The sequence below is a fragment of the Zeugodacus cucurbitae genome, chromosome 2 (genome assembly GCF_028554725.1).
Source record: "Zeugodacus cucurbitae isolate PBARC_wt_2022May chromosome 2, idZeuCucr1.2, whole genome shotgun sequence".
Lineage (NCBI taxonomy): Eukaryota > Metazoa > Arthropoda > Insecta > Diptera > Tephritidae > Zeugodacus > Zeugodacus cucurbitae.
In genome coordinates this window covers 66484820-66511239 of record NC_071667.1, presented here as the reverse complement: position 1 = coordinate 66511239, position 26420 = coordinate 66484820, and the positions used below count along the sequence as shown (strand labels likewise).

Genomic DNA, 26420 nt, shown 5'->3' with positions numbered 1-26420 from the left:
CAAAACTAAATATTTTTTATGATTATTGGACCCCTGATCAATTAAATGAAGTCCAACTCTTCCAAAACGAACCGAAAATTCACTTCTATCAAACGTGGATCGTTCTATTGTTCAAGACCAGTCATATTCGCGAATATTTCATTGATACCCTACCGCTTTTAGTCGATTGAATACAGTTCAGTCCCGTTTCTAAGACCCAAAACGTTTTCGTTTGCTCTAAAATGTTTATGCGTAGTCTACTCTAAACTAAAATTTGAATGCCAACTTTAAAGACTCGTTAAGCCATAACTCAGAGCTATGTGGACAGAATGATTTGTCTTTGAGGTACTGTTTGGAGTCGATGGATGATTTTAAGAGTTGTTAAATCCGAAAATGAAAACTTAGGAGTCCATAACGGTGTCTTATTAGATAACGGAACTTTTGTTATGATCCCGCTTTTGAAAAAGCTGGTCAAACTAATCTGGCTCGATCAAGAATGACATCCCAAATCATAGACCTAGAATACCTTCACTTTCGAAATGATTTTCAGAGAGACCTGCATTCCTGACAAGTTTAGAGACCGTTCCATGTAAGTAAAATATAACCTATAAAAATGAGGAATATGAGCTTTAGTCCCGATAATATGACTGAGTTCTTCGAAGAAGCCTATCACATATAAAATGTTGAAAAATAAGAAAGAGTTGGACACGATTTTCTGGGAAAGAATTCTCTGGCATTTGGACAATCTGACGGTCATTCTACGAATTTATTTTTAAATACGACTGAAGAATCTTCAGTTCTGTGCTCTCTAGGTTTACTTAAGTTATAAAAAATACAGTACAGTGTATTTAAGGAGATAATGAAGTATTTTAGGTGATAATGGAGATCATTTAAGTTTTATTTCTATTCCAACTACGTCATATACATTTACACTGCACACAAAAAGTAAGTACTCACCTCCGTACGTTCGATAATTAAAGCGGATGACGTCAATGCAACAGCCAAGAAGAACACAATGCTATACATTTCGATGACAAAACGGTTGACAAACAAAATAAATTATTAATAATAGAAACACATTCGACTTGCAATGCAATTAAACAATAAAAACTTAATGGAAAACTCAAATACATATAAAAACAATAAATAAATGTGCGGATTTCCTTTAAAGCGAATGCCACCGCCACACCACTTACGTCAATATCACACCGGGCGCAACGAAATCTGTGAATGATGGATTCATGGTGCCATAGATGGGCTGTTTAAATTGTATTGGCACATCGCCGAGCTTCGGATTGTTGCCGCACTGTTCCAGTAAGTCCATGGCGAAGGCGCGATAGGCCAGCTGTATGTCACGATTCAGCATAATACCGATTTGCTGATTGGACATATCGAGCCAAACTCTAATTTCCGACTGATCGATAGTCTCATCATCCGCATCACGTCCTACGGAAGCAAGGAAGGCAACATTAAACATTAAGCCATCAAATTATATATACTTTAAACATACCCAATGCAATACGCGCCACAAAAGCGTCCGTAAAGTTCTCCGTGAAATAGAGCACACCCCAAGCATTGCCCACACGTACTGCCTCTTTCGCATCCTCTAGATCTGTGTAGTATGTCTTTTCCATGGTCTCATTCAGATGGCTCAAATAGCGACAGGCGAGATTCGTGAAGTGGCAATTGTTCTCCCAATGACAGACGTTCTGTGTGTGAAAGAAATATGAGAGTTTTTAGAATTGAATTTACAGGAGCTATGACAATGATGGACTCACTGTGTCGTTCATTTCACTGTTGACGATAGCCAAATTCAAACCGGTCGGATCACGTCCAATTGCCAAACAGAAGAGTATCACTTGCATAACGGGTAATGCGAAAATGAATAGCATAACGCCGACGTTACGCCACATACGCAGGAAGTTCTTGGTCAGCAATGCCTTCATTTTGCCCTTAGTTGTGACCTATGTGGGGAAAACCAAAAATATAGTAAAAAAATCCACTCTGTTTTGTTTGTGCGACCCATCTTATTGGCTTGGCTGGTACTTACCTTACACAAATTCGCACAGCAATCTTGGCAGCTCTCTTCATCTTTGGGTTGTTTGCGTTTTATATGCGGCGGATCGTAGGTTTCTTGATTTAACTGTGTGTGCAAAAATATTGATTATGGTATTTCTTTTAAAGTAATTTTTGGAATTAAAAGAAAATATGATGGAGATGAAATACATTTTTGGGAATTTCAGGAATTAATTGTTTTAAGCTTAAAATCATCTCTCGTGGAACATCTTTCAATTGCTCCTATAAGATATTTCTTAAAAATTTTATATTTTGTAGGTTACACTTTTAGATTAAATTTCAAGATCGGAATTTTAATATTAAATCAGCTTTTCCTTTTTCATTTCAATTTGTTTTAAAATATTGTCCAAATTAATTGTATTCAGTATACGTATCGATATTAATCGATTATATTGAAGAAATCGATAACATCAAAAAACAAATATTGGTTCCAAACATTAACAACTTGTAATAGCGTACAATAGAAAATTCTAACAAAAGATTCGATATCGATACATAATCGATAATATTTTATTATCAATCAGAAATCAGCTTCCTTAAAAACTTAAAAAATCAGAGAAGTGTTTGTTATCGATTACAAGGTAAGAGAAAACTATACCAATGTCATTGAATGAGTTATTGGTTTGGTAAAAAATTATCGAAAATTATCGATAACACAAAAATCTGGAAACTGTTACTGCATTGAATGGAAATATTTAATGTCATAAACTGGCTTTTATTTGTGACTGATAAGCTAGTAATTTTACATATACCGATTGAAACTTATTGAAGAATTCACCCAAAACTGGGAACTGGGACAAGAGTAAAATAAATGAGAAATTGATTGAGAATGGATTAAAGTGTTGATCAAATCTATCGACAATAAAAAAATTTGTTAAAATTTTATGATAATAAAATTTATATAAGAAATCTCGAAAAAATGTAATACAAGTTCTTTCAGTTAAATATCAGTATCAAAAAATTTTAATCGATATTTTCGATTACAGATTTATCGATATATTAATCGATGATTTCCATTATTGATTAATCGACAATTTAAAATTACAAATGATTGGAAATTGGATTTAGAAGGTATTATATTAAAAGTAATATAATTCGAAATAATCGATAACTTTGATATTTCAACATAACCGGTTATGGCAATAATCGTAAACTCGATTTTTCTATTTTTTTACAGATCAATATGTACATATTAGGGGTACAACTTTGCTTCCGCCGTTATTTTTTTTGTAGATTTAAGTTTTTTTTGTATAAAAACGGTTATAAAAGTCGATGACCCTCAGCCGCACTTTTCTTGGAATTAAAAAAGAAAAGCAAAATTCCCCGCAAATATCGAGAATTCGGCTCAAAAAGTGACATTCACATTTGAGAATAAGTTTGGGTTGCAAACAGATCTCTACAAATATTTTGTTAGGTTAATGTTGACACAAATGTCCAAGATCGATATAAAACGATGTAATCGATAAGTGCTTGACCCTAGAGAGATCTTTTGGAAAACGGCGGAAGCAAAGTTGAGGATTTAATATTTTCTTTACAAGAAAAACACTAAATTTTTTATTTCAAAAATCGGTAACCCCTTAACTGCCTCTGCTATATACTTACTTTTCTATTATAAAATTCAAATAATTCACCTCAACTAATGTGACAAATGATAAAATGAAAGTATATAAAATAATATTAATTTTTTTCTATAACAAACCGTAAAGACAGATCCATTCGTTTCATTGATCAGCACTTCTTTACTCTGATGGAAGTTCAATCCGACCACACCGCCTTCTTGACTCGAGCTGGGCTTATCCATTTTACTGCCGAATGCCATGGCATGCAATGAGATATTATTACTGTTAGACGTGTTAAACACGAGCAAGGAGCATAATTAAATCACAACAACCACATAAGATAAGAGATAAAAACGATTGCAACGCATGAATTAAATGAACGCGTCACAACCAGTGTTACCAACACGCCAAATACCCGAGCGATGAGTCACAACAACAACACGCATACATACATACGCATATGTGTTGCATAAATATGTATGTGTGGATGGTTCAACACAGTGAGGAGCACAAGTACAACAACAACAACAACAACAAAAACATCGGATGCCAACGGTCGATTGCGCAAATCACGTACGTATACAGGGTGAGTTGTAAATATGCATTTAAATATGTGAAGTACAAGATAAAAAAGAACGAAAACGAAAAAATGTACGATTTTGTATTAATTGATATTCATGCTGTGGCGTATAATGTTTGAATGATACATAATAATAATGATGGTTAGCTACAACAACTACAAACACACGCAAATACAAAAAATGGACAAAACGTTATCAATGTCCGTACGTACAAAAATAAATATGTAAATTTGGGTTTTTTCTGGAGGGGGTCTTTAAAGACACTCCCTCACATTCTAATGTCGCTCCCTAATATTTTTGTGTGTATATGTGTGTGTCTGTCTGATGTTGTCTACAAGACTATTAGTGGCATAGAGTGTTATGGGGAGTTGCTGTTAACCAAATTTGCTTAATTCTATATTACTCAGTAAAAAAAAAAATAAATTTGAAGCGCGACTCACCTAAAGTTCACATTCGAGATTTCACCCTTTTGGCTTTGTATGCGCGACAGCTTCAGGAAAACCTCCTCCAAACTGATACATTTGTACATGGACAGCAAAACGCTGGGCGACTCTTCGGCCAGCAAATGACCGGAACGCATGAGACCGATCTGCAAAAACAAAAAAAAAAAATATAAATAAATAAAGCGAACAACATATGGACACACAAGCCCCCAACATTTACGTATAAGCGCCACCCATTACTTTGACCCTACCACCACATCGCCCTTACTCACCGTGTGCGCCTGACGTGCCTCCTCAATGTAATGTGTCGTAATGATGACTGTCTTTTGTCCCGCCTTTGTGATATGCACCAAATGATTCCAGATACTCTGACGCAACAACGGATCCACACCCACAGTGGGTTCATCTAAAATCAACAATTCCGGATCGTGCATCAATGCCACCGCGAAGGAGACACGTCGTTGTTGACCACCACTCAAATTCTTGACCAAACGCTTCTCCGACGGCAAATCAAGGAAATTCAATAGAAACTGCAGACGTTCCATGATCTCTTTGGTGCCCATACCGAATATCCAGCCGAAATACATCATTGTCTCGCGTATTGAGAATTCGCCGTACAGGGCGATCTCTTGTGGCATATAGCCGACACGTTTGCCGGGCACGCCCGAACCGCGTGTACCGGGTTTGCCGCCGAGCACATAAATCTCACCCGCATCCAGGCGACGTCTGCCGACAATGCATGAGAGTAGTGTGGTCTTGCCACAACCTGAAGCGCCCAGCAGACCATAACTGGAAAGGAAGAAAAGAGAGTATTGTTTTTAAAATGCAATTCCGAAAAGGTTTGGAAAGTTTCTTTCAAAAATCTATTATTTTACTTCAAAATATTTAATATTAAAACTTCCGTGTCATGCACGCAACAGGGTTTTCTTTAGTTAATAGCTAGATACATAGAGATCGTTTTAGGGTTATATAAAACCACGCACTTTTGAAAATGACTGAAACTCATCAGATTCTGTCTATAACCAAATTAAAATCTCTAAAAGCTAATTAAGCTAAAAGCTATTAACTATTGTTCAGTTACAATGAGTTCTGTAAGTATAATCTAATGGGGTCTTGTGACAAAGAGTGAGTTCGGCTTCTAATATGCACTATATATGGGGTTTTATAACGATGCAAAGGGCAATACTCGATTATGGAGCCCGTTTTTGTGGCAAACAAGAGAAATATATGCTATTGTAGAGCACATCATTGTAGAGAATAGTTTGAGATGGTAAAAATAAATATCAAAATTAGCCCATTCATTAAGTTTGCGTAAGAATAAGATATAGATAGGTGAGTTGAGACAATAATTGAAGTCTTTATATAGCGTTTTATAAGAGTCTGGAAAAATTAAGCGTCGGATCTATCAGAATATTGGATGTATTCAAAGAATATTATGCAACAGCCTCTGGATTTATGTACTTCCATGATATCATTCTGTTCATACTACCAAATTAATCCACTAGGAAGAAGCTTGGTCCGAGTTTAAGCTCTATAAATATATGCTTCCCTTTAGTTTGTACCTCATTGTTCTTAGGGATATCACAATTTTTTGTTTTTGCATTTTCGATGAGTGTAATATCTTAGTAATATTCTCTGAAGTTGATCCAATAATTACTTTTCGAGTTACTCGACAATTAACAAAGAGCGCTCGAGCACTCTAACACGCTAGTGTGAAACTTTAAATGAGTTTTTCTCAAAACTATGTTTTTTGAACTGGTTACAACCGTAACTCGAAAACCGCTCAGTAGATTTTAATGAAAAATTTCGATTTTTTAAGCCCGAAAATCTAGAAAAAAATTTCCTAAGGCCGCCCTTTTCATAATTTTTGAAAAAAAAAAGCTTCGATCAGCCCCAGGATTTTCTATTTATAAAACTAATTTTTCTTACCCGATTGTTTTTAAAAACATTGTGTAATAATTCCATATTATTACTTTTGTAAAATAATAAGATTTAATAGCAAAACAATTGCTGAAAATTCTACTTTTTTCGTGTCTCTGAATACCCCTAACCCCTTATGTCATCATGATCAGATGTTGGAAAGCAAAAAACAACTCTTCTCCATACTTTAACGAATCATAACTTGCTTGTTTCGGGTTACTCATCTTTCAAAAATGTAACGGTAGACAGAACTTATATAAGAAAGGCCGTAATGGATGAAAAGTGAATATTATTTTTTGTTCCAAATATGACGAAAATTACAACCAACATAAAAAACCTAAAACTAAAAACTTTCTAGACGGAACTTCAAATTTCGGCCTACATTTTAATGCCTAAAGTGTATTTTATATCTCAACAGCACATTTTAATTTTTTTATGCATCATACCGTTTTTATTGTCAGAAATTATTATGATGGCTTAAATGGTTAAAATTTTGAATTTGTCTTTTTTATATTACAAAAAAGTTAATGGAACTATATATATTCATATGAGATTTTATAGTTCACATTCATACCTTATGTTATTGCGATTCATAAAAATTTTGAAATACGAGGCCTAACAAGCCATAAAAATATTTCTAAAATACATACATATGTACTATACATAGTATATAGGTATATAGTACACATAGATGTTTGCTAAGATGCACATAGATATCTCTAAAATTTAACTTGAACATTGACATGCACATGTGCGAGTCAATGCTAAACGGTACAGTTCAAGTTGAAATTCGGTTCAAGATAAAAACGATTATATGAAAAAAAATTTAAAAAACTATAAGAAAACAACATAAATAAAAGAAAATAAAAATAAAAAAAAAAAACCAACAAAAAGTACAAAAAAAAAATAAAAATTTAAGAAAACAGCAAAAAATAAAATAAAAAATACACAAAAATATAAACAAAAAATTATAAATGGCCAAATAAACGGTTCGACCTACCGACAAGCGCGCAGATAAACCAAATAAAGACAGACAAAGATAAGTATATACATACATACATACAAAACATGCTTAAAAGCGTAAGAAAATACAAAAAAAAATATAAGCAAAACATCAACAAAGCAACAAAGAACGCTGAGAAAGCAAATTGACACCGGCTTTGAGACACCTTGAGTTTGGAACACACACCTACATACATACATATATACAGAAATAACCAGCCAATATATATATGTCTATTTTTAACAATAACTAAGTGCAGACCGACTCATTTTCGGCAACTTTTACAGAAACCTTTTGGGAAAAAAAATAAAAAAAAACTGACAAACTCAACAACAACAACAAATGTCGCACACCTGCGGCACTTGAGGGTCTTTTCGGCAGCGGCACGTCCCATGCACAATGTCTATTGTTTATTGCTGTTGTTTTAATTGCAGTTCTACAATTTATTACAAATAATTGCAGGCGATTTTCCAGCTGATAAAAGAGCATTTCGAGCGAACAAAAGCAAAAACAAAGCGATCGTACAAGAAACAAGTGTGACATTATGAGATATAAAGCATATGTATACACATATATATAGACAAATTAAGGTATATTTATATATTGTATATATATATATATATATATATATATTTCTATCAAAAAAACAGTCAAGTTCTTGATTTAATTTATCTGCCATGCAAAAACTGCTCGAGTTAACGGCAATGACTCGCTGGTCAATGGCTAAGCCGCACACTGCCCACTGTCAACTGTGCGCTGCTGCAGCTGCTGTCGACGTCGGTGTTGGCGTTGTCGTTGGGGTCGTCGCTGACTCGGTTGCTTTTATTTCTTGCTAATTTTATTGCTGCTATATTTTTCCACTGCAACTTTGTTGAGGGTCAAGCCGTTCAATGTAACACTATAAACAAGTAGTTGTTGTTGCTATGATTATATGAGTGTCTATAAATGTGTGTTTGTGCGTTTTTATGCCGGTTGATTGGTCATTTAGTCGCGCGCAACAATGCCATCAACAATCGACACCGTTTAACGTTTGTTTTGTTGCTGCCTTTGACTTGTTTTGTGTTTTAATCGTTTAATTCCCAGCTGATGACTTGACTTGATTCATAAACACATACGCACATACAAGTGAAATAGACAAATGCTTTATCAGCTTTTAAATGTTGGCGGCACAGCGCAATTGTGCTAATGCTGAAGTGTTAAAATTTCAAATTTTGTTTTTTTTTTATATTTTTTTTTAATTTTTTTTTATTTTTTTTTTATTTAATTTTTTTAATATTATTTTATTTTTTTTTTTAATTTTGTTGTTTATTTTTATATTTTTTTATTTTTTTTTTTAATTTTGTTGTTTATTTTTATATTTTTTTATTTTTTTTTATTTTTTATTTTTTTTTTATTTTGTTTTATTTTTATTTCGATTTCATTTTGTCTACTCCCAATGCTCACGCCATAAACACCTTCAATCATGTATGTGTGTCAATGTTTGGCATTCTTCGTCATTCTCTGTAGCTTAGAGTGCAATCAACTGCTTTTGTTGTGCTCCAAATGCATAAATATTTTTAGTAGGAAGTTTCTTATTTATTGCCGAAATTGATCATCGATTTAGCCAACAACAGCCAACTGACGTTAGAAATGTACTTGACGGTTTGGCAATGAGAATGACCTTTGTGAGTGGAACATTTTTCGGGTCTCCTTAATTTGAAATTTAAATTTTCTATTTCATAAATTAAAGAATCCTCGCTTCAGCTTTTTTGCTAAACATTTTTTAAAAATTTAATATTGTTTTTATTTTTTACAATAGGTGGCAACGCTTTTCGAAAAAAATATATTTATTACACATTTTCGGAATTATATTCTATATTAAGCACTTTGTTAAAATTTGAAAATAGTTCAAATTAAACTCATATTTCGTCGAAGTGCGATGCTCCATAACTTAATCTTAACCTCACATTTATAGCTTCGAAATCGATGTTCCAGTGCTAGAACTAGAGTTCTACATTAGTCTTTTACGAGATTATTTTAGATTTTAGCATCAAGTAATCAATCACCTTTCCGTCTTAAGTTCGATAAAAATAATTACCTTATCTTATATAATTGGCTATCAGTACGCCTGCCTTCTTATCTTTAGTTGAAATTCATGAACAATTTCAGAAATCTACTGAATTATAATATCAGCTTATCAAATAGCTGAATAAATAGATGCATGGAATTAATATTCTCTAACCTCTCCATCATGAGATCACAGTAACGACAAATCTTCTAATTCGAGAGGTATTTCATACTAGAAAAGAGAATCTCAGGTTTGACAATGCTTTCAAAACGATCGATATCAAATGTCTTAGAGAATACTTTTTATAAACAAATAAGCTATAATTTTTCTTTTCTCTATGATGTTTTTTGAAGGTTTTCTATAATATTACCAATAAGTTTCCAACGGATAAAGTCTATCAAATAAAAATCTATCAAATTTTTTATAGAACATATTTTAGATTATTTTTATATAAGCAACGTAAATTAATGGAAAGGACATTTCGAAGCTAATGGTTCATCATTATAGATCATTAACTTCACTTAACCCCTCAAAGAGTTGTTTAACCTAGTAAAAGCACATGATCTAGAAAGCCTCTATACAGATCTATTGCTTGGAATAATTTGTTTACCAAAAGTTTGTTCCAGTAAAGTGTTGGCTTCATGGGTTGAAGAGTAAGTTCCATCGTCTCATTGATGACATTTAAAATTTAAACGTTTAATATTGGCTAGACTAAACAAAAATGTACATTAACATGGCCTTCACTAGCTATAGTCCAATGAAATATGAATCAGTAAGGACTTTAACATGGTAATCCCACTAAAAAAATAGTCTGAATAGATTGAGCTTTTATCGATAGATTATGGGTTGAGGAGTCTCTTCGGGATTGTTCATATTCCATATGGGAATATATTATTTGCTTATTTAGTTCGCGTCTTATAGCCAATGGCTTTGAAGTGCATTCCAAATTTGTTGCTTTGGAAACTCGTTTCCACGATTTTTAAGTGTTTCTTGGAACACTAACTTCAGAATACTCACAATTTCTTATGAAAAATTAAGCAAACCAGCTGACATTGCAATTATATATTTCATATATAGAAGATAGCCAAGCTCTGCCAATTTGAATTTGATTTTGTTTTTGGTCGCAAACAGTTGTTACAGAGTAAAATTAATACATGTTGGAATCCAGTAAATTATATATACTCACATATTTTATTTTAAATATTTTGTATGTTATGATAGATAAAAGTTATGACTAATACACATATATTTAATGATAATCTCAAAAATCATTATACAACAAATAATAGCTTTTTCCTTTTTTCACACTTTTAATGACTTTAATACAATGATAATTTAATGATCTTCTCACCCCCCAACATTTTGCCACTTCAGTGCTCAATCAGTCGCACAGTAAAGCAACAGGCACTTTCAAGCGTCAATCTCTTTGTACGCTTTAGGAAACAATAAGCGACGCGTTCACACAATTGAATTGAGATGAAAAAATATAATTATTGGCATACCATTTAAACGGACTCGTAAAAACGCACGCGCCACAAATTGATTGAACAAATCGACGAGCAAAATGATCGTAGGAGCAAAAAAAAGTATATTTTTAATTTAAATTTTTAATCATATGCAAAGCAACGAGTCAAGCGCATAAATAATAATGAAAAGCATGAAATAAGTGTGGAGGCAATTAACGGCATTTAGATTTGCATGCAAATCATTTGAGGCGAATAGCTGTAGAATTGCAATTGCAAATATTTTTAGATGAAAATTAATTTATTTAAGGAGTTAATAATTATTTTTGGTGCATATATACTAAGTTGAAGTACTTTGAGCTGATTTTCAGTGAAATTTTGGTGAGCTCGGATAGAAAAAGTTTTCTCTCATATGTAATAAAACGAATTTACAACAATTTTTATGAGCTAATTAACATAACGCACCTACTTTTAGAGTCACTTGCACATCGAACGCAATCGTAGGCGCTAACTAGTTAAGTGCCCTTAGATTTATGCAACACCATGTCAAATGGTGGCAACAATACAAAGTTGTAAATTAACAGCTTCTCTCAATTGTAAGCTTAATTTCCCACAACAAGCCGAGCAAATAAACGAAATAAAAATAATTGAACTTTCTGTGGGCTATGCTATGTAGTGCTAAGTTGCGTTGACATTTCTTGTTTACACATTTCATTTTCGATTTGTTAGCTCATTGTGAAAATTTCATGCATTTGTCTACACTCCACTCACAACAACAACAATGTAAATATGTATGTATGTAAGTGGGTATGTGGGTACAAATAAAGCGGGAATTTAGGTTACGGCGTTGTTTACTATGCCGCAATTACTTAATATGACAGGTTATTGGGCAGACAATGCAAACAATTGTCAATAGTGGGCTGTGTTTTCGAAAAGTGATTGACAATAAAAATTGAAGAAGGTACTGTTATGTGATTATTTATGAGTTTTTCGTTATCTGCGCTATGCAAATGATTGTAGTCAAGTGTGGGACTGTGACTAGTTGGGGCATGGGTTCAAAAATAATGGCATAAAATGTAAAGAAGAGGAAGTTTGAACTAACATCAGGCAAATATTTGAGGAACCAATTAGAAACTAATACAATCAGGCATATTTTTCTCATGGTATTAGGGTGCTATATATTATTTTTTTTTAATAAATTCTACTCACATTGTTCCCTTTGGTACGGTCATCATTAGATTATTCAACACCGGAATGGCGTTCTTCTTCTTGCCGTACGTTTTGAAGGCATGTCGCACCGACACGGCTGCCTGTGTGTTCCGATTCCATGATTGGTTTGTTCCGCCATCGTTATTTGTGGCCATGGCGGGGGGTTCGCTGGAGTTGCTAAAAAAAATGTGAAATATTTTTAAATTAGATAAATAATATTTTAAAATATATTTAAAATTTATCATATACTAAGATTTATAATAAATTTTCAAACGCTAGAAATATGACCTAATATGATAGAGAAGCAGCTCAAGCTCATATACTGGAGTCGGCGAGTTTGTTGCTTAAGTCTTTAGTTTTCGCTACCAAGATGTATTTCGATGGGATTATCGATGTGGGCGCCCAGTTCCCAGAAAATTTAAAATGTAATACAATAAAATAAATTAAAATAAAATAAAATAAAATTAAAAAAATAATAAAATAAAATAAAAAAATAAAATAAAACAAAATTAAATAAATTAAAACAAAATGAAATGAAATTAAATAAAATAAAATAAAATAAAATAAAATAAAATAAAATAAAATAAAATAAAATAAAATAAAATAAAATAAAATAAAATGAAATAAAATAAAATAAAATAAAATAAATTAAAATAAAAATAAAATTAAATTAAATTAAATTAAATTAAATTAAATTAAATAAAATACAATAAAATAAAAATAAAATAAAAATAAAATAAAATAAAATGAAAATAAAAATAAAATAAAATAAAATTAAATTAAATTAAATTAAATTAAATAAAAATTAAATTAAATTAAATTAAATTAAATAAAATACAATAAAATAAAAATAAAATAAAATAAAATAAAAAAAATTAAAATAAAAATAAAAAATAAAATTAAATTAAATTAAAAAAAACTAAAATAACTTAAATATAATAAAAAAATATAAAATAAATTAAATTAAATTAAATTAAATAAATAAAAAAAATATAATAAAATACAATATAATATACAAAAAAAAAAAAAATAAATTAAAATAACATAAAATAACATAAAATAAAATAAAATAAAATAAAATAAAAAATAAGATAAAATTAAATGAAATTAAATTAAATTAAAAAAAAAATTAAATAAATTAAAATAAAATATCGTAATATAAAATAAAATAAAGTGAAGTAAAGTAAAGTAAAATTAAATTAAGACGAAGACAAAATTTTCGAGTTATTTACTATAAAGAAAAAGAAGTTAAAATTAAAAAATAAATCAATAATATAAAAAATTTATAATTCCTATGATCAATTAGGTATGATTCTTTTCTTGCGAATGCTCACAGCCTTCTTTAAAGTTTCAAAAAAATATTTATTCAAAACTTTTATTGACCCATTTATAAAAAAACAAGCACATTATGCCACCTTTTCTCAAATCACTCACTTAGAAAATCATTTCACTTTTCATAAACAGTTGTCCAACAAGTATTATGCCACACTTCGTGGCACACTTGCGCGGCAAGCGAAAACATAAAACCAATTTACTTACAACATTATATGGAAAGCACACAGCAACCGCTATATTGGCGCTTTACGACTGCAACGAGCCTATTTTACTTTTATTATTTTCTTTCAGTTTCTTTACACTATTTCTTGTTATTTCTTAATAAACCACGGGCCTACTACCACTTTGCATTTCTATAAAACAGTTGCAACTAGCAGAGACAACGCCAAAACACTGAAGAGTCGCAACTCAAGACACAAAGCGCGCGAAAGAAGCACTGCTATAGAGCAAAACCAAGCAAACGAAGCAAAAAGTATGTCAGCAATGCAAAAACTGGTGTTGCCAGTCCACCATCGGCTCGTCAGCTTGTCATTTGTCTGCGTGAGACTTTGCTTTGCGGCAGACGTTTCCCAATCGCCAACTGCTAAAGCACGAGCATTCACGCGCTCGTACTAATATAGTGCTGTTGCTATTGTTTTTGGTTGTGTCTGCAACACAGCGCCACACTCGCGACAACAACAATTGTAAGGCATGTGAATATTGTCAACCCATCGGACAGCCAAGAGATTTTGGCAAAGTGTCATAAAAGCGCCGACAGTCAACAGACGAAAGCTTTCAACCGGCTCGTAGCGCTCGATCGGTCGATCGGTCGAACGGGCAGGTGTTCAATTGCGGCATTTCTTGGACGTCAACATTTGAGTGACTCTGGGTTAGTGGGTTGCTGCTCGGTACCATATCTATTGCTCTCTAACTGTGTTTCTTTGATATTTTTTTATTATTGTTGTTGCTTTCGTTGATTGCAGTTGCAAAGAAATGCTGTGACGCGTATCGATTGCTCAATAAAAACATATTTCTTTTTTTGCCTCGTGCAGTGGAGAGGAGTGTGGTGGCTGGTATATTTGTGCAACACCGCTACCATTAAGGCAGTGTGTGTGTGTGTGCATGTGTCTCTCGGAGCGCCACACAAGCACGTGTTGAACACTTTTGTTTTATGGTTTTTCGCGAATGTTGACTACAAAAGCGCATGCTAAAAGCCGACAGCGAGAGATAAAAGTAAAATCAAATATATTTATTTAACGGTAGTGGTGGCAAGTTGCATGCCTGCGCTTACATAATAATCAAACAAGTTTCGATATACATACATAGTATGTATGTACGTGTATTAAATATATAAAATCGTTGTGATCAGCATGGGAATATGATAATTTTGAATCATAAAATAATAACTGTAATTGCAAGTTTTTATATATTTTTGTGAGTAGTGTAAACACTGGTTGCATATCATTAAATGTGTTTATGCGCTTGCAACATGTGTCAGTGCTGCTCATGTATCCAGCACAGATTGTTGTGTAAGCGCTTTGGCCAAATTTTGATTATTTTGTTTATTAGCATGTTTGGTTGTGATACATGGCAAAAAATATAAATTCAAAATAAATGTTATTTTTTGGAATAAATAATCATCATATATAGTATATGAGGGCTTTAGTAGTTCCTAAACCGATTTCTCACATTTTCACCACCAAGGTACACTATATCGAAGACTATACGCTCAAGGAATTTTGCTAAGATTTCTCAAATATTAACCGATTTATAAGGCCCATCATATTTTTGAAAATCCTATAATTAGGTATATGGGAGCTAGGGAACTAGCCATTTTTGGTATAGAGTTACATTATTAAAAGAAAAAGATCCCCTCTAAATTAAACTAAAATATCTGATAGATTTACCGATATTTTCGGTGAAAAATTTCACTTATGCACTGAGTTCTCCATGTTCGATATCCGGGGCCTTGAAAACTTATAGTCCTATTTCGAAAAGTTTTCTCATAAGTTGTGTCACACCTCAAATACAGTATTTGTATACAGTTTTATTCCGCTATCTTCATTGGTTCCTAAATCAAGGAATCAGATGAAATTCAAAACAAGAAAAAACCTTAACTTCGACTGTACCGAAGCTAATATACCCTTCACAGGTGCATTTCTTCGTTCGATTTGTTTGGCAGCTATATGCTATAGTGAACCGATCTGAACAATTTTTTCGGAGATTAAATTATTTCTATGAACAATAAGTCACACCAAATTTCGTGAAGATATGTAGTAAAATGCGAAAGTTTTCCATACAAGCCCTTGATTCCGATCGTTCAATTTGTATGGCAGCTATATGATATAGTGGTCCGATATCGGCAGTTCCGACAAATGAGCAGCTTCTTGAAGAGAAAATAACATCGGCAAAATTTCAAAACGATATCTTAAAAACTAAAGAACTAGTTCGTATATATACAGACAGACGAACGGACGGACATGGCTAAATCGACTCAGTTCAACATACTGATCATTTATATATATACTTTATAGGGCCTCCGACGCTTCCTTCTGGGTGTTACAAACTTCATGACAGACTTAATATACCCTGTTCAGGATATAATGAGTTTTATGGGAAAAAAACGTGGTTGTGAACCATATCATCAGCGTATCAAGAAAATATTATATACCGAATTTCATTGAAATCCGTCGAGTAGTTTCTGAGATATGGGTTTTGACCCATAAGTGGGCGGCTGTCTAACCAATATGAAGTCTAAAGTAAATTAAAAAATATTTTTATTACTGGTATTTATCTGTCGGAATGGCTATTTTCAAGCCCCAAGTACATATCTGAGATTAAAAAGTTTCTCAAAGGCATAAGCTACTCAATCGGGACTTAAGATTTAAAAACCACTAAATATGCCAAGGAATCCCAAGCCGTGTATCAAAAATAAGTGTAGAGATTCAGTTATGCTTTCAGAAGAGGATATAATACTAATTGAATATATTAGGGGGCTCTCATATCAGAAAATTATTTTCAGAAAGTGTTTCCCAGGCCTCAAAATTAGTCAAATATAAATTTTGGTTCCGATTTGAGATAGTTAAGGTATTTCAAATTGTGATACAATTTCGAAACCATTGAGAATTCACAGATTTTTTTTTTTTAATAAATTTATTTTTCATTTTGAGGTGGAGATAAGCCAAAATTAAATTGGGGCAACTTGTAAAATGAATGTAAATAAATAAAGTTCACTCCTATAATTTAACTACATACAATTTCACATATTTTGATTAATATATTTATATATGTACATATGTATGTATGTTTCAAAATTCGCACATGCCCGAAAAAAAAATCGCAATCGCTGCAAAACATTTACACAAATTACAAACAAATTATTGATTTAGGTCAAGGTGAAGGCGTTGAATTTTTATTGCAGAAATTCACTTTCGCTTTCGCATTCACAACAAAAAGTCAACGCACTCCAAACACCAAACACCACACAAAGTTCAGCATAATTTTTGGTATAAAAAAGTGTTAATTGCATTGGTCAAATATCGAATATTTCTTTATGGAAATGCGTTTCACACCAAAATACAAAGTGTAGTGCATTTTTTGGTTTTCTCTTTTCATTTTTATTTTTTCTTATTTTTTACTACACTGAGTGGTAGCAAAGCGGTGGATAAAGTGTATGAGTCGAAAAAAAAGAAACTAGTTCAAGGTCAAGTACTTAACGCGATTTCATTTAAGCAAACACAATTAAAGCTTGTACGCACCAACGAATGAGTGTATGAGTGCGGCTTGTTTAATAGAGATTTTGTAATGCCAGTAAATCGCCAGCTTAAGTGGTCAATGGACGGTGCATATATGTACCCCATATATTATATATATATATATATATATAGCTAGTATTATTAGTAGCTTATGCAGTGAAGCCATTAACGCTGCGCTAAAGTGCAGCATTATATGCAAATAAATATATGTATATATGTATGAGTGCAATAAACCATAAATGAGCTGTATATGTTGAAATCTAAATCTGAGTGCAGTAGTTAATTGCGCTTAATTTTTACAATAACAAAAATAAATATGTTGATTTTACGTACTTCAAAATTATATATTTACATACATTTTCAAACATAGATATATTATATATAAACATAACTTATATACTAGTCATATATAACTAATATATAAGTCATATATAGTGTATGAACCAGTCATTAATAGTTGATTATTATTTTTATTTTTTGTTTAGTCCAAAGCTCTTTCATTCGTTTCACGCATGCCCTTACACACACACATATATATATTCACACTAACACAAATTTACATTCTCCAAAATAAACATCGCTACTAAGTGGTCGAGCAACTTGCCTCATTTCATTCGCATGTTAAGTTTTGAATTGCCCAAAACCAATAACCGGTCAACTAATTGGTGACTTGGTTCGGCTAGTTGAGCACACTCTTGTTTAACCACAGCAAATAAAACGCAACAAACGCAACTGAGAAGCGGCTTTTGATATTTGCGGACATTTTAAGACTGTTGATTCTGGTTGAGTTAGTGGAGGAAATAGTTAACTATATAGACATGCATATATATAAAGACAATAATGTATATCTGGCTATAAAATTAAGTAAATATTTATTTACTCACACATAGAAATATAAGCGCTTGAATGCTTTTACATAACAATACAAGCCTGCATTAAGATATGCAAGTAAGTACTCATGTTTCCATAAATAATTTTTTTTCTTACTCAAAGGGTACTTTTTGTTTTCTCACGCTTTACTACTTAGCCAGAAAAATGTATATACGCGAGTTCAAGTCACGCCTAGGCGCTCATATATCATGTAAACAGTGCAATTTATTATTACTAAATAATATTTAATAATCAGCTGTTGATTCAGAAAAAAATTCACACTTAATAACGTCTCTTACGGTTCCAATATGAGTGAAAAAAAAGTTTCATAAAGTATCGAGGAAAATTATATTATTTAAAATTAATTATATACAAATACAATTAAAATATAAGTAATATAATCATAAATACAGTTGAACTGTCCTAACTCGAATCACTATAATCCACAAAAAACTTCCGAGTTACGGAAAGTAGTTTTTATGAAATTTGACTTCTATTGCCAATTTAAAAGTTCGAGTTATAGGGAACTTTGAGTTATAGAAGTTCGAGTTATGAAAGTTCAATTGTATATAATTAAAGACCTGTGACGACGAATACCGATCAAATGATGGAAAACATCGAGTTAGACCGGCAAGGGGTATCTCGTGACATCGCCCAGGAGGCTGGAGTTATTCACCAAACCATTTTAAACCATCTGAAGAAGGCTGGATACACAAAAAGGCCTGATGTTTGGGTCCCGGAGAATTTGACGAAAAATCAACGCCTGCTCAATGCTGCTGAAATGAAATGAACTCGACTCATTTTTGAAGTGGATGGTCACTGGCGACAAAAAATGCATCATATACGACAATATCAAATGAAAACGGTCGTGGTCGAAGGCCGGTGAATCGTCCCAAACAATGGCCATACCGGGATTGATGGCCAAGAAGGTTTTGCTGTGTGTTTCGTGGGATTGGAAGGGAATTATCCACTATGAGCTGGCCAGACGCTTAATTCCACCATCTACTGTGAACAACTGGACCGCTAGCAGCAGGCGATCGACCAGAAGCGTCCAGAATTGGCCAACAGTAAGAGTGTAGTGTTCCATCAGGACAACGCTAGACCACACACTTCGTTGATGACTCGTCAGAAGCTACGGGAGCTCGGATGGGAGGTTTTATTGCATCCACCATATAGCCCGGACATAGCGCCAAGTGATTACCACCTGTTCCTGTCCATGGCGAACGCCCATGATGGTGTAAAGTGGAACTCAAAAGAGGCTTGTGAAAAGTAGCTGTCCGATTTCTTCGCAAATAAGGAGGGTGTTTCTACGAGGGGGATATTATGAAGTTGTTGTCTGGATGGAAACAGATTATCGAAGGAAACGGCGCATATTTGTACTAAATCCGATCACTGTAACACTTTTTATAAAGCATTGAATAAAGAGCAAAAAATCGGAAAATAGCTATTAATTTGTCACTACCACTTGATTTATGTTTTAATATGTTTCTAAAAACAATATACAGTCAATAATGGGCTGTGTTTGTACTCTTTTCTCGATCTACCATATTTTTTTATTCTAGGATCGTCTGATCTAGGATAGATATTAAAAGCATTTCAGTAGCCTTTATGGTTTGAACTATATCATATTAAGTTTAACCGTTCGAAATGTGTTGTTGTTGGATTTAGAAAAGCTAAAAAGTTAACGGTCTGATACAATTAATACTAATTGCATTATAATTATATTTAATAGGCTACTACTATTTCCTTTTTAATTAATAATCGTAGAAAAATAAGCGTTAGAACCTTCAATGAATCAAATAATTAATTCTTATAGAAATCGAAGTGAGTTAGCAGAAATCACCAGTTAGGCGCATAACAAATAACAATAAGAGCAACAAAAACAACAAAAACAACGTGCGTCATTTAACACTGCACTGATGTCAAAACTCTCGCACTCTACAAAACACACATGTAACTTATGACATGTGTAAATCTAGAGGTAGTGAATTGCTTACAAATTCTGTTGCATATAAATAGGAAAAGGAAATAACACAGACAACGAAGAAAATTAAATACCAAATATTTACATAAACATATTTACAAGCAATTGAACAAATAGAGTGTTATGCATTTGTAAGATCTTACATAAAGAAGCAAACAAATCAAATGCAGTATATTGACTAATTGACTCTCTGACATGTGTAAACACAAGCAAGAACAACAACAACAATGCAGATAATTGATTTAGATGTTATCTAAAATACTATAAGCAAAGGCAAAGGCGTGGGCAGATGGCGCTGCAAAGCAACGAAAAACGACATATGTTTGTATGTGTGTACGTATGTGCAGATAATTGCTGCATGTTGATGTTTTTGTTGTTATTTTCTTTTCATCTTTTATTGTTACAACCGAAATGGCAATGCATTTTTAAGTGATTAATTGGTTGAAAAAAATATTTTTGGGCATGTTATATGTAAAGTTTTCAGGGATGTGGGCGTAGTTCAAGGAAGTTTGACGCAGAAAAAATTGCGGTAAATTGAAAATGAGAGTAAATTAATAATATGAAAGGAAACTAAATAAATTTTAGTATAAATTTCTTAAACACAACTGTCAAAAGTTATAATTTTCTACTCAATCGCCTTAAGTTACATGCGAGTAAAAAAGTAGCATGACATATTTATGTTTTCATATGCTATATATGTATGTGTGACTGTATGCATGTATGCTTGTACTTACGCTTTTACTAAACAATATAAAAGTCCAACTGACCTTGCCGCTTAAACGCTTGCGATGACACGAGACGGCATAATATAAAAGCTTGAGAGCACATATATGCTACTTTTATGCGTGTAAAATACACATATTCATATAGCATACATATACAAGTCCGAAATCAACACACACACGCTTGGCAGCTCATTCATTTCATTCGATTTTGGGAGTAAGGCTTTACGCAAGCGCTTCGCGAATAAATAATTATAAGGTGAATACGCAAGAAATTATGCACACATACATACATATTTGTATCTATATAAATATAAAGCAAAAATATATGCATATGCATGAGCTTAAGTACGAGTACAACAATAAAAAATTTGAATGCCAACAGAGAATAGTAAAAATTAATGAATGCATACATACACACATATACATATATATATATATATATATATTGATACACACACCTGCGAAGCCTAGCAACAACTAGCCAGCTAGTTATATATAGTTTTCAATAAAACTTTTTTTCCAATTCAACAAATACATACGTATAAATGACGCGCGAAGTGCCGCATCAAAGCGTAATTGTATAAAATAAAAGACTTAAGCAACGAACTTGAAATGATTAAACGCACCTTTGGACGCTATTTACACACTCCCAGAGTGTCGGAAAGGAATGCAAATTATGCAATTACAACAATATGTCGACAGTTTGGCAGTCGTTAGATATTGACGTCTGAGCGTTTAATGACTTAGGCACGCTTGGCATGAATTGATAAACAATTCACATGGCGATTTATATAAGTACGAGTATGTGATTAGTATGTGTAGGGCTTGTTGTGCTAAGAATTGCAAATAAACTTTAGAAATTTCAAATGATAATTCAATATTAAAAAAGTGCTGAATAATATTTCCGCAGCGGTTGGTATAAAATAAATTATTTAAAAAAATAAAATAAAATAAATAAAAAAAATCATAAAATCATATAAACAAAAAAACAAAAAACGTAAAATAATGAAACATATTTAAAAAAAAAATACAATTAAATAAATTTTTATAAAAAAAAATTAAATACATTTTCTGAAATATTTTTTTTTATTTTATTTTTCGAAATAATTTTTATATTTTTTTAGATATTTTTATGAAATACCTATATTTTTTATGTTTTTATTTATTTTATATTTTTTCTAGGTTTTTTTATTTAAAATACATATATTTTTTAAATTTTTTTAAAAACATTTTTTCATTTTTTTTTTAAATACGATTTAAATTTTTTTTTAATTTTTTCTGAAAAAATTTTTTGTATTTATGTTTCACTTTTTTCAATTTTTTTGGTATTTAAAACAAAGCAGATTCAATAAATAAAGAAATATTGAAAAAAAATATATATTTTATAAAATATAAATATATAATTTTTTAAAATATATATATTTTTTTTCCCCAAACATAAGGTTTCGAAAAAAAAACAAAATTAAAAAAATTTTAATAAAAAAATTAAATACATTTTCTGAAATATTTTTTTGAAATTTATTTTTCGAAATAATTTTTGAAATTTTTTTGGATAGTTTTGTGAAATACCTATACTTTTTAAATTTTTATTTATTTTATATTTTTTCTAGTTTTTTTTTTTTGTTAAATACATAGATTTTTCTAATTTTTTTTTTTTGAAATACAATTTTCCAATTTTTATAAATATTTTTTTCTGAAATAAATTTTTTAAATTTATGTTCCACTTTTTTTAATTTTTGTGGTATATTTTTTTCGAAAAATAAGTTTTCAACAAAACAATTATCCTATATATTAAATATACAAAAAATATATTAATTATAATAACATATACATTAAATATATTAGAAATATATATATATTAGAAAATATTAAATATTTTCTATTTCGCTCTCTAATTCTAATATCTTAAGCATTCTAAAGTCCATTTAAACGCACCCTAGTATAAATATTTCAATATTTTTTATCAGCATATCAATATACTACAAAGTAAACTATCTTATCGCCGCACCTCAATGAAATTTTATGCAAAAAAATATTATTTTTTATATAAAAAATAAATAAATATTCACAATTACATTTGCATATAAATTTATCATTATCAACACACATTCTAATATCACTCCTTACAAACATTTTCTAATATAATAATTATTCATTCACAACCATTTGCGGCACTCGGCACATGACACCTTTATAACTGCTCGCCAAAAATGCAAAAAAGTCAAGGCTTCAGACATACCACATCGTACAGTCATTTAGAATATTATGTGTTGCGAATTCGTCGCAATAATTTGAACGAAAATGCCACAAATATAATTTTGGCAAAACATTTTTGCAATGTCGCCCCACAGCTGCGATCCAAATCTGAATATTCTACTAAAATTACTAAGATCATTAGTGGCGGCAGCGGCGGGTAATAAAGCCAAAAATTGGCAGCAAATTGCAAATAAATGTTTATTTTGTTGGATATTTACATATATTTGTATTTGTATTTATATTTGTAAGAGTGTGTGTAAGTAAATTGTGCGGTAGGTAAAAGCCGGCAATTTGCTGGAGTATTATGGAGGAGACACGAAATTATTTATATTTGCATGTAATTAGAGTTTTGAATGTTTTTGTATGCGAAGTGTAAATCTTACATTAGGGTGCGTCAACATCCCATGCTGTAGATGAGTGCTCTATTTCTATTGGAAATATAAATTTTTTGATAATTTAAAATGACTCAAATATTTTCTAGGAAAAAAATCTTTTGAAATCCCTGATTTATGAATTTTTTTCTTCTAAATATACCGTTATTAAATTTAAAATTCGGTTCAATTGAATTCTATTTTTTGCCAATTTTTAGACGTTATTCTTTATTTTTATACATTATTTCTACCTTATCTGCGTAGAATATTGCGAAAAATAGAAAATAAATATAACGTCATATTTTTGTTTTTATTTATTTAATTTAATTTTTTTTTTATTTTTGTTGCCGCATACTAATGTCCACTTATACATATATTTGTATGTTTTGCAAATAGAAATTTGTGTATAAATATTTATATATGTATAAGTATGTTTACATATTGCGCTCGCCATTAAGGCGTGTTCATCCTCCATTGTTGATAAAATATATGTTTATTTAATGTCCGATTCACTACATACATTGGCACTTATGTAAATTAAATTTTTTTGTATTCTATTCACATATCTTTGTATAAAGAATAAGTAGAATTTTTGTGGGAGAATGTAACATATGCATAACTGAGGTAGCTTTGCTCCTATGCTACCTTATTTGCGCTGTATTTTTGATTTTTGAACACAGATGGTGGATTTTTTTAGCTAAACTCTCCTCAAAGGACTCCTACTTTATATATATGAAAAGCTTTTTTATATCAAAAATATGCTTTGAGGTTTGACATCATAGCTCATGGAACAATCGCTGATATTTTATAATGAGCTTTGCAGACTTATTCTAGAAATTATAGTTAACAAATTTGGGAATCCTATGTTTCTTTTCAGAGAAGGTATTAAAACTAAATAAATGTCTAAAATGTTTTCATGATTTATCTTCCTAACCTGTTCTCTGTGATTAAGTTAATAATTTTTAGAGGATGTTGTTTGGGAATGATATTAATCTAAACGCTATGTTTGAGCCAAATAGTCGGCCATTAAAGTCCTATTCATTATAACAATTCATATAGGTTTGAGGATCCCAAAAAGGAAGATAGAATTTCCGCTATGAAGGTCTTCTACTACGATTCCATAATTGAGAGAGAGTTTCACAGAAAAAAATAAGTTGTTTTTGCTACAGAAATCATTCCTCAAATTTTATGCAGACCTTGACGGATACACATAAGTCCGGGTCCGTTCCGGTTACGTCATGACTAAGAGTATATTACATACGATTTTACTTCATCGTTCTAATATCTATTTAATTATTCTATATATTGCTCTTGTGTAACCAAATGTCTATCAAAACCTTCCGCAACACCCCATAAAGGATTGATCTAATGTTCTAATAATAGATCTAGCATAACATATATTGACCAAAACCAAAAAATTTGGTTTATAGGGGTTCTGAAAAATTCGATATGGATAATTGAATTAGCTATTGACTCAAGATCTATTAGGAAACACACACTATATAATATATATAAATATTGAAACATAAACGCTTGCTGAAACTAAAAAATTCCCAAATGAAATTGCGACTTCAACGAGTACCAGTTTTTGAATATTTCTCTTACACCACACAACCTCTTGATTTAATTTGTGTCGAAAAACTTTAGAAAACTAAAATTTTCGCAAACAAGTCAACTCATGATGCTCACCGAATTTTGAATATATGGGCATTTAAGATTGGTGTGCCCGCACGCACTGCGTGTAGGCAGTAGGAGAATAGAAATCCCATATTCTCTCACAATACACACGGCGACAAAAGTTGACAAAATGCAAAACTGGTGACACGTGATTCGCAAATAATAATTTCTCAACACCAACTCGTATGGCACACGCACAAAACACATAACGACAAAGTGCGCGTATGCAAATTAGTTATTTTATTAGTATGTATTTTCCAAGCTTCGCATGCGCGTAATAAGGAATTCAATTTACGATTCACATTTAATTAGATTTTGAGATATAATAATGGCAAAATGGTTTTATGGCTTTTTATTTTGCGTTTCAAGTGTTAAAGGTGTTTTTGGAATTTTAATCTGTATTTTTTTTTGTATGCGCGTTGTTTGCGGCGAAAAAACGCGGCAAATATTTAGAACAAAAGTTAAAAGAGAAACCCAAATATCAACACAAATAATTTTGACTGAGTTTATGACATGATTGTGTTGTCAAATTGCTAGTAAAATAATTTTTGGGGAATTTTTTTGTTACGTCATTTGTTGATATTGTAATACAGGGTGAAAGCGAATTCAAATTAAATGTTTTTTTTTTTCAAAAAAAAAAGGGAAATTTTGAGAACAAACAAATTTTTTTAGAATTTCTTTTTTTAATATTATGTGAGCCTTTTCGATTTTATAAAATTTTAGACGAGATTACAAACATCAATTTGAATTTGAACCAATTTTTTAAACAAAAACAAATGTGGTATTAAAAAACATTGCCTACATTTTGGCGCATTGCATAATTGAATTAAAAGGCAATTTTAGTAAATAATATGAGGTTAAAAATATTAAGTACAATTTTTATATTATCTATTATAAAACTATACAATTGTTTTTAAAATTTTCAAAAAAAAAATTTCAAATAATTTTGCAAGTAATCACGAGCCCATAATGTTCAATCATGAGCCAAATCATCATCGAATTTCATTTCACTACTATTAAACAGCAAATAAAGCGTATTCAACACAGCCGACGACCATTGCGAATTCACGCATAACATTTGTACTCGAATTTGCATAACCCCGCCATGTAAATGATGCAAAGTTGAGCGGCACCATTTACATATCTCCATAGACAGTAGGTAGTACAATAATACACACACAAATGATT

General features: G+C 31.4%; 1 protein-coding gene across 2 annotated transcripts in view; it reads right to left on the bottom strand.

Moving 5' to 3' along the window:
- Positions 1–26420, bottom strand: part of LOC105217218 (ABC transporter G family member 23) — a 92024-nt gene that overhangs the window by 1331 nt on the left and 64273 nt on the right. Inside the window, exons 3-11 of one of the 2 annotated variants that reach the window (XM_029043466.2) lie at positions 12281–12457; positions 4911–5427; positions 4636–4784; positions 3755–3896; positions 2030–2122; positions 1758–1943; positions 1490–1688; positions 1176–1425; positions 937–997 (exon numbers count right to left, since the gene is read on the bottom strand). In XM_029043466.2, the coding sequence (XP_028899299.1) occupies positions 937–997; positions 1176–1425; positions 1490–1688; positions 1758–1943; positions 2030–2122; positions 3755–3896; positions 4636–4784; positions 4911–5427; positions 12281–12457 (1774 nt within the window). The remainder of the gene's footprint in view (positions 1–936; positions 998–1175; positions 1426–1489; positions 1689–1757; positions 1944–2029; positions 2123–3754; positions 3897–4635; positions 4785–4910; positions 5428–12280; positions 12458–26420) is intronic. The other variant, XM_029043467.2, reaches the window with a different exon arrangement.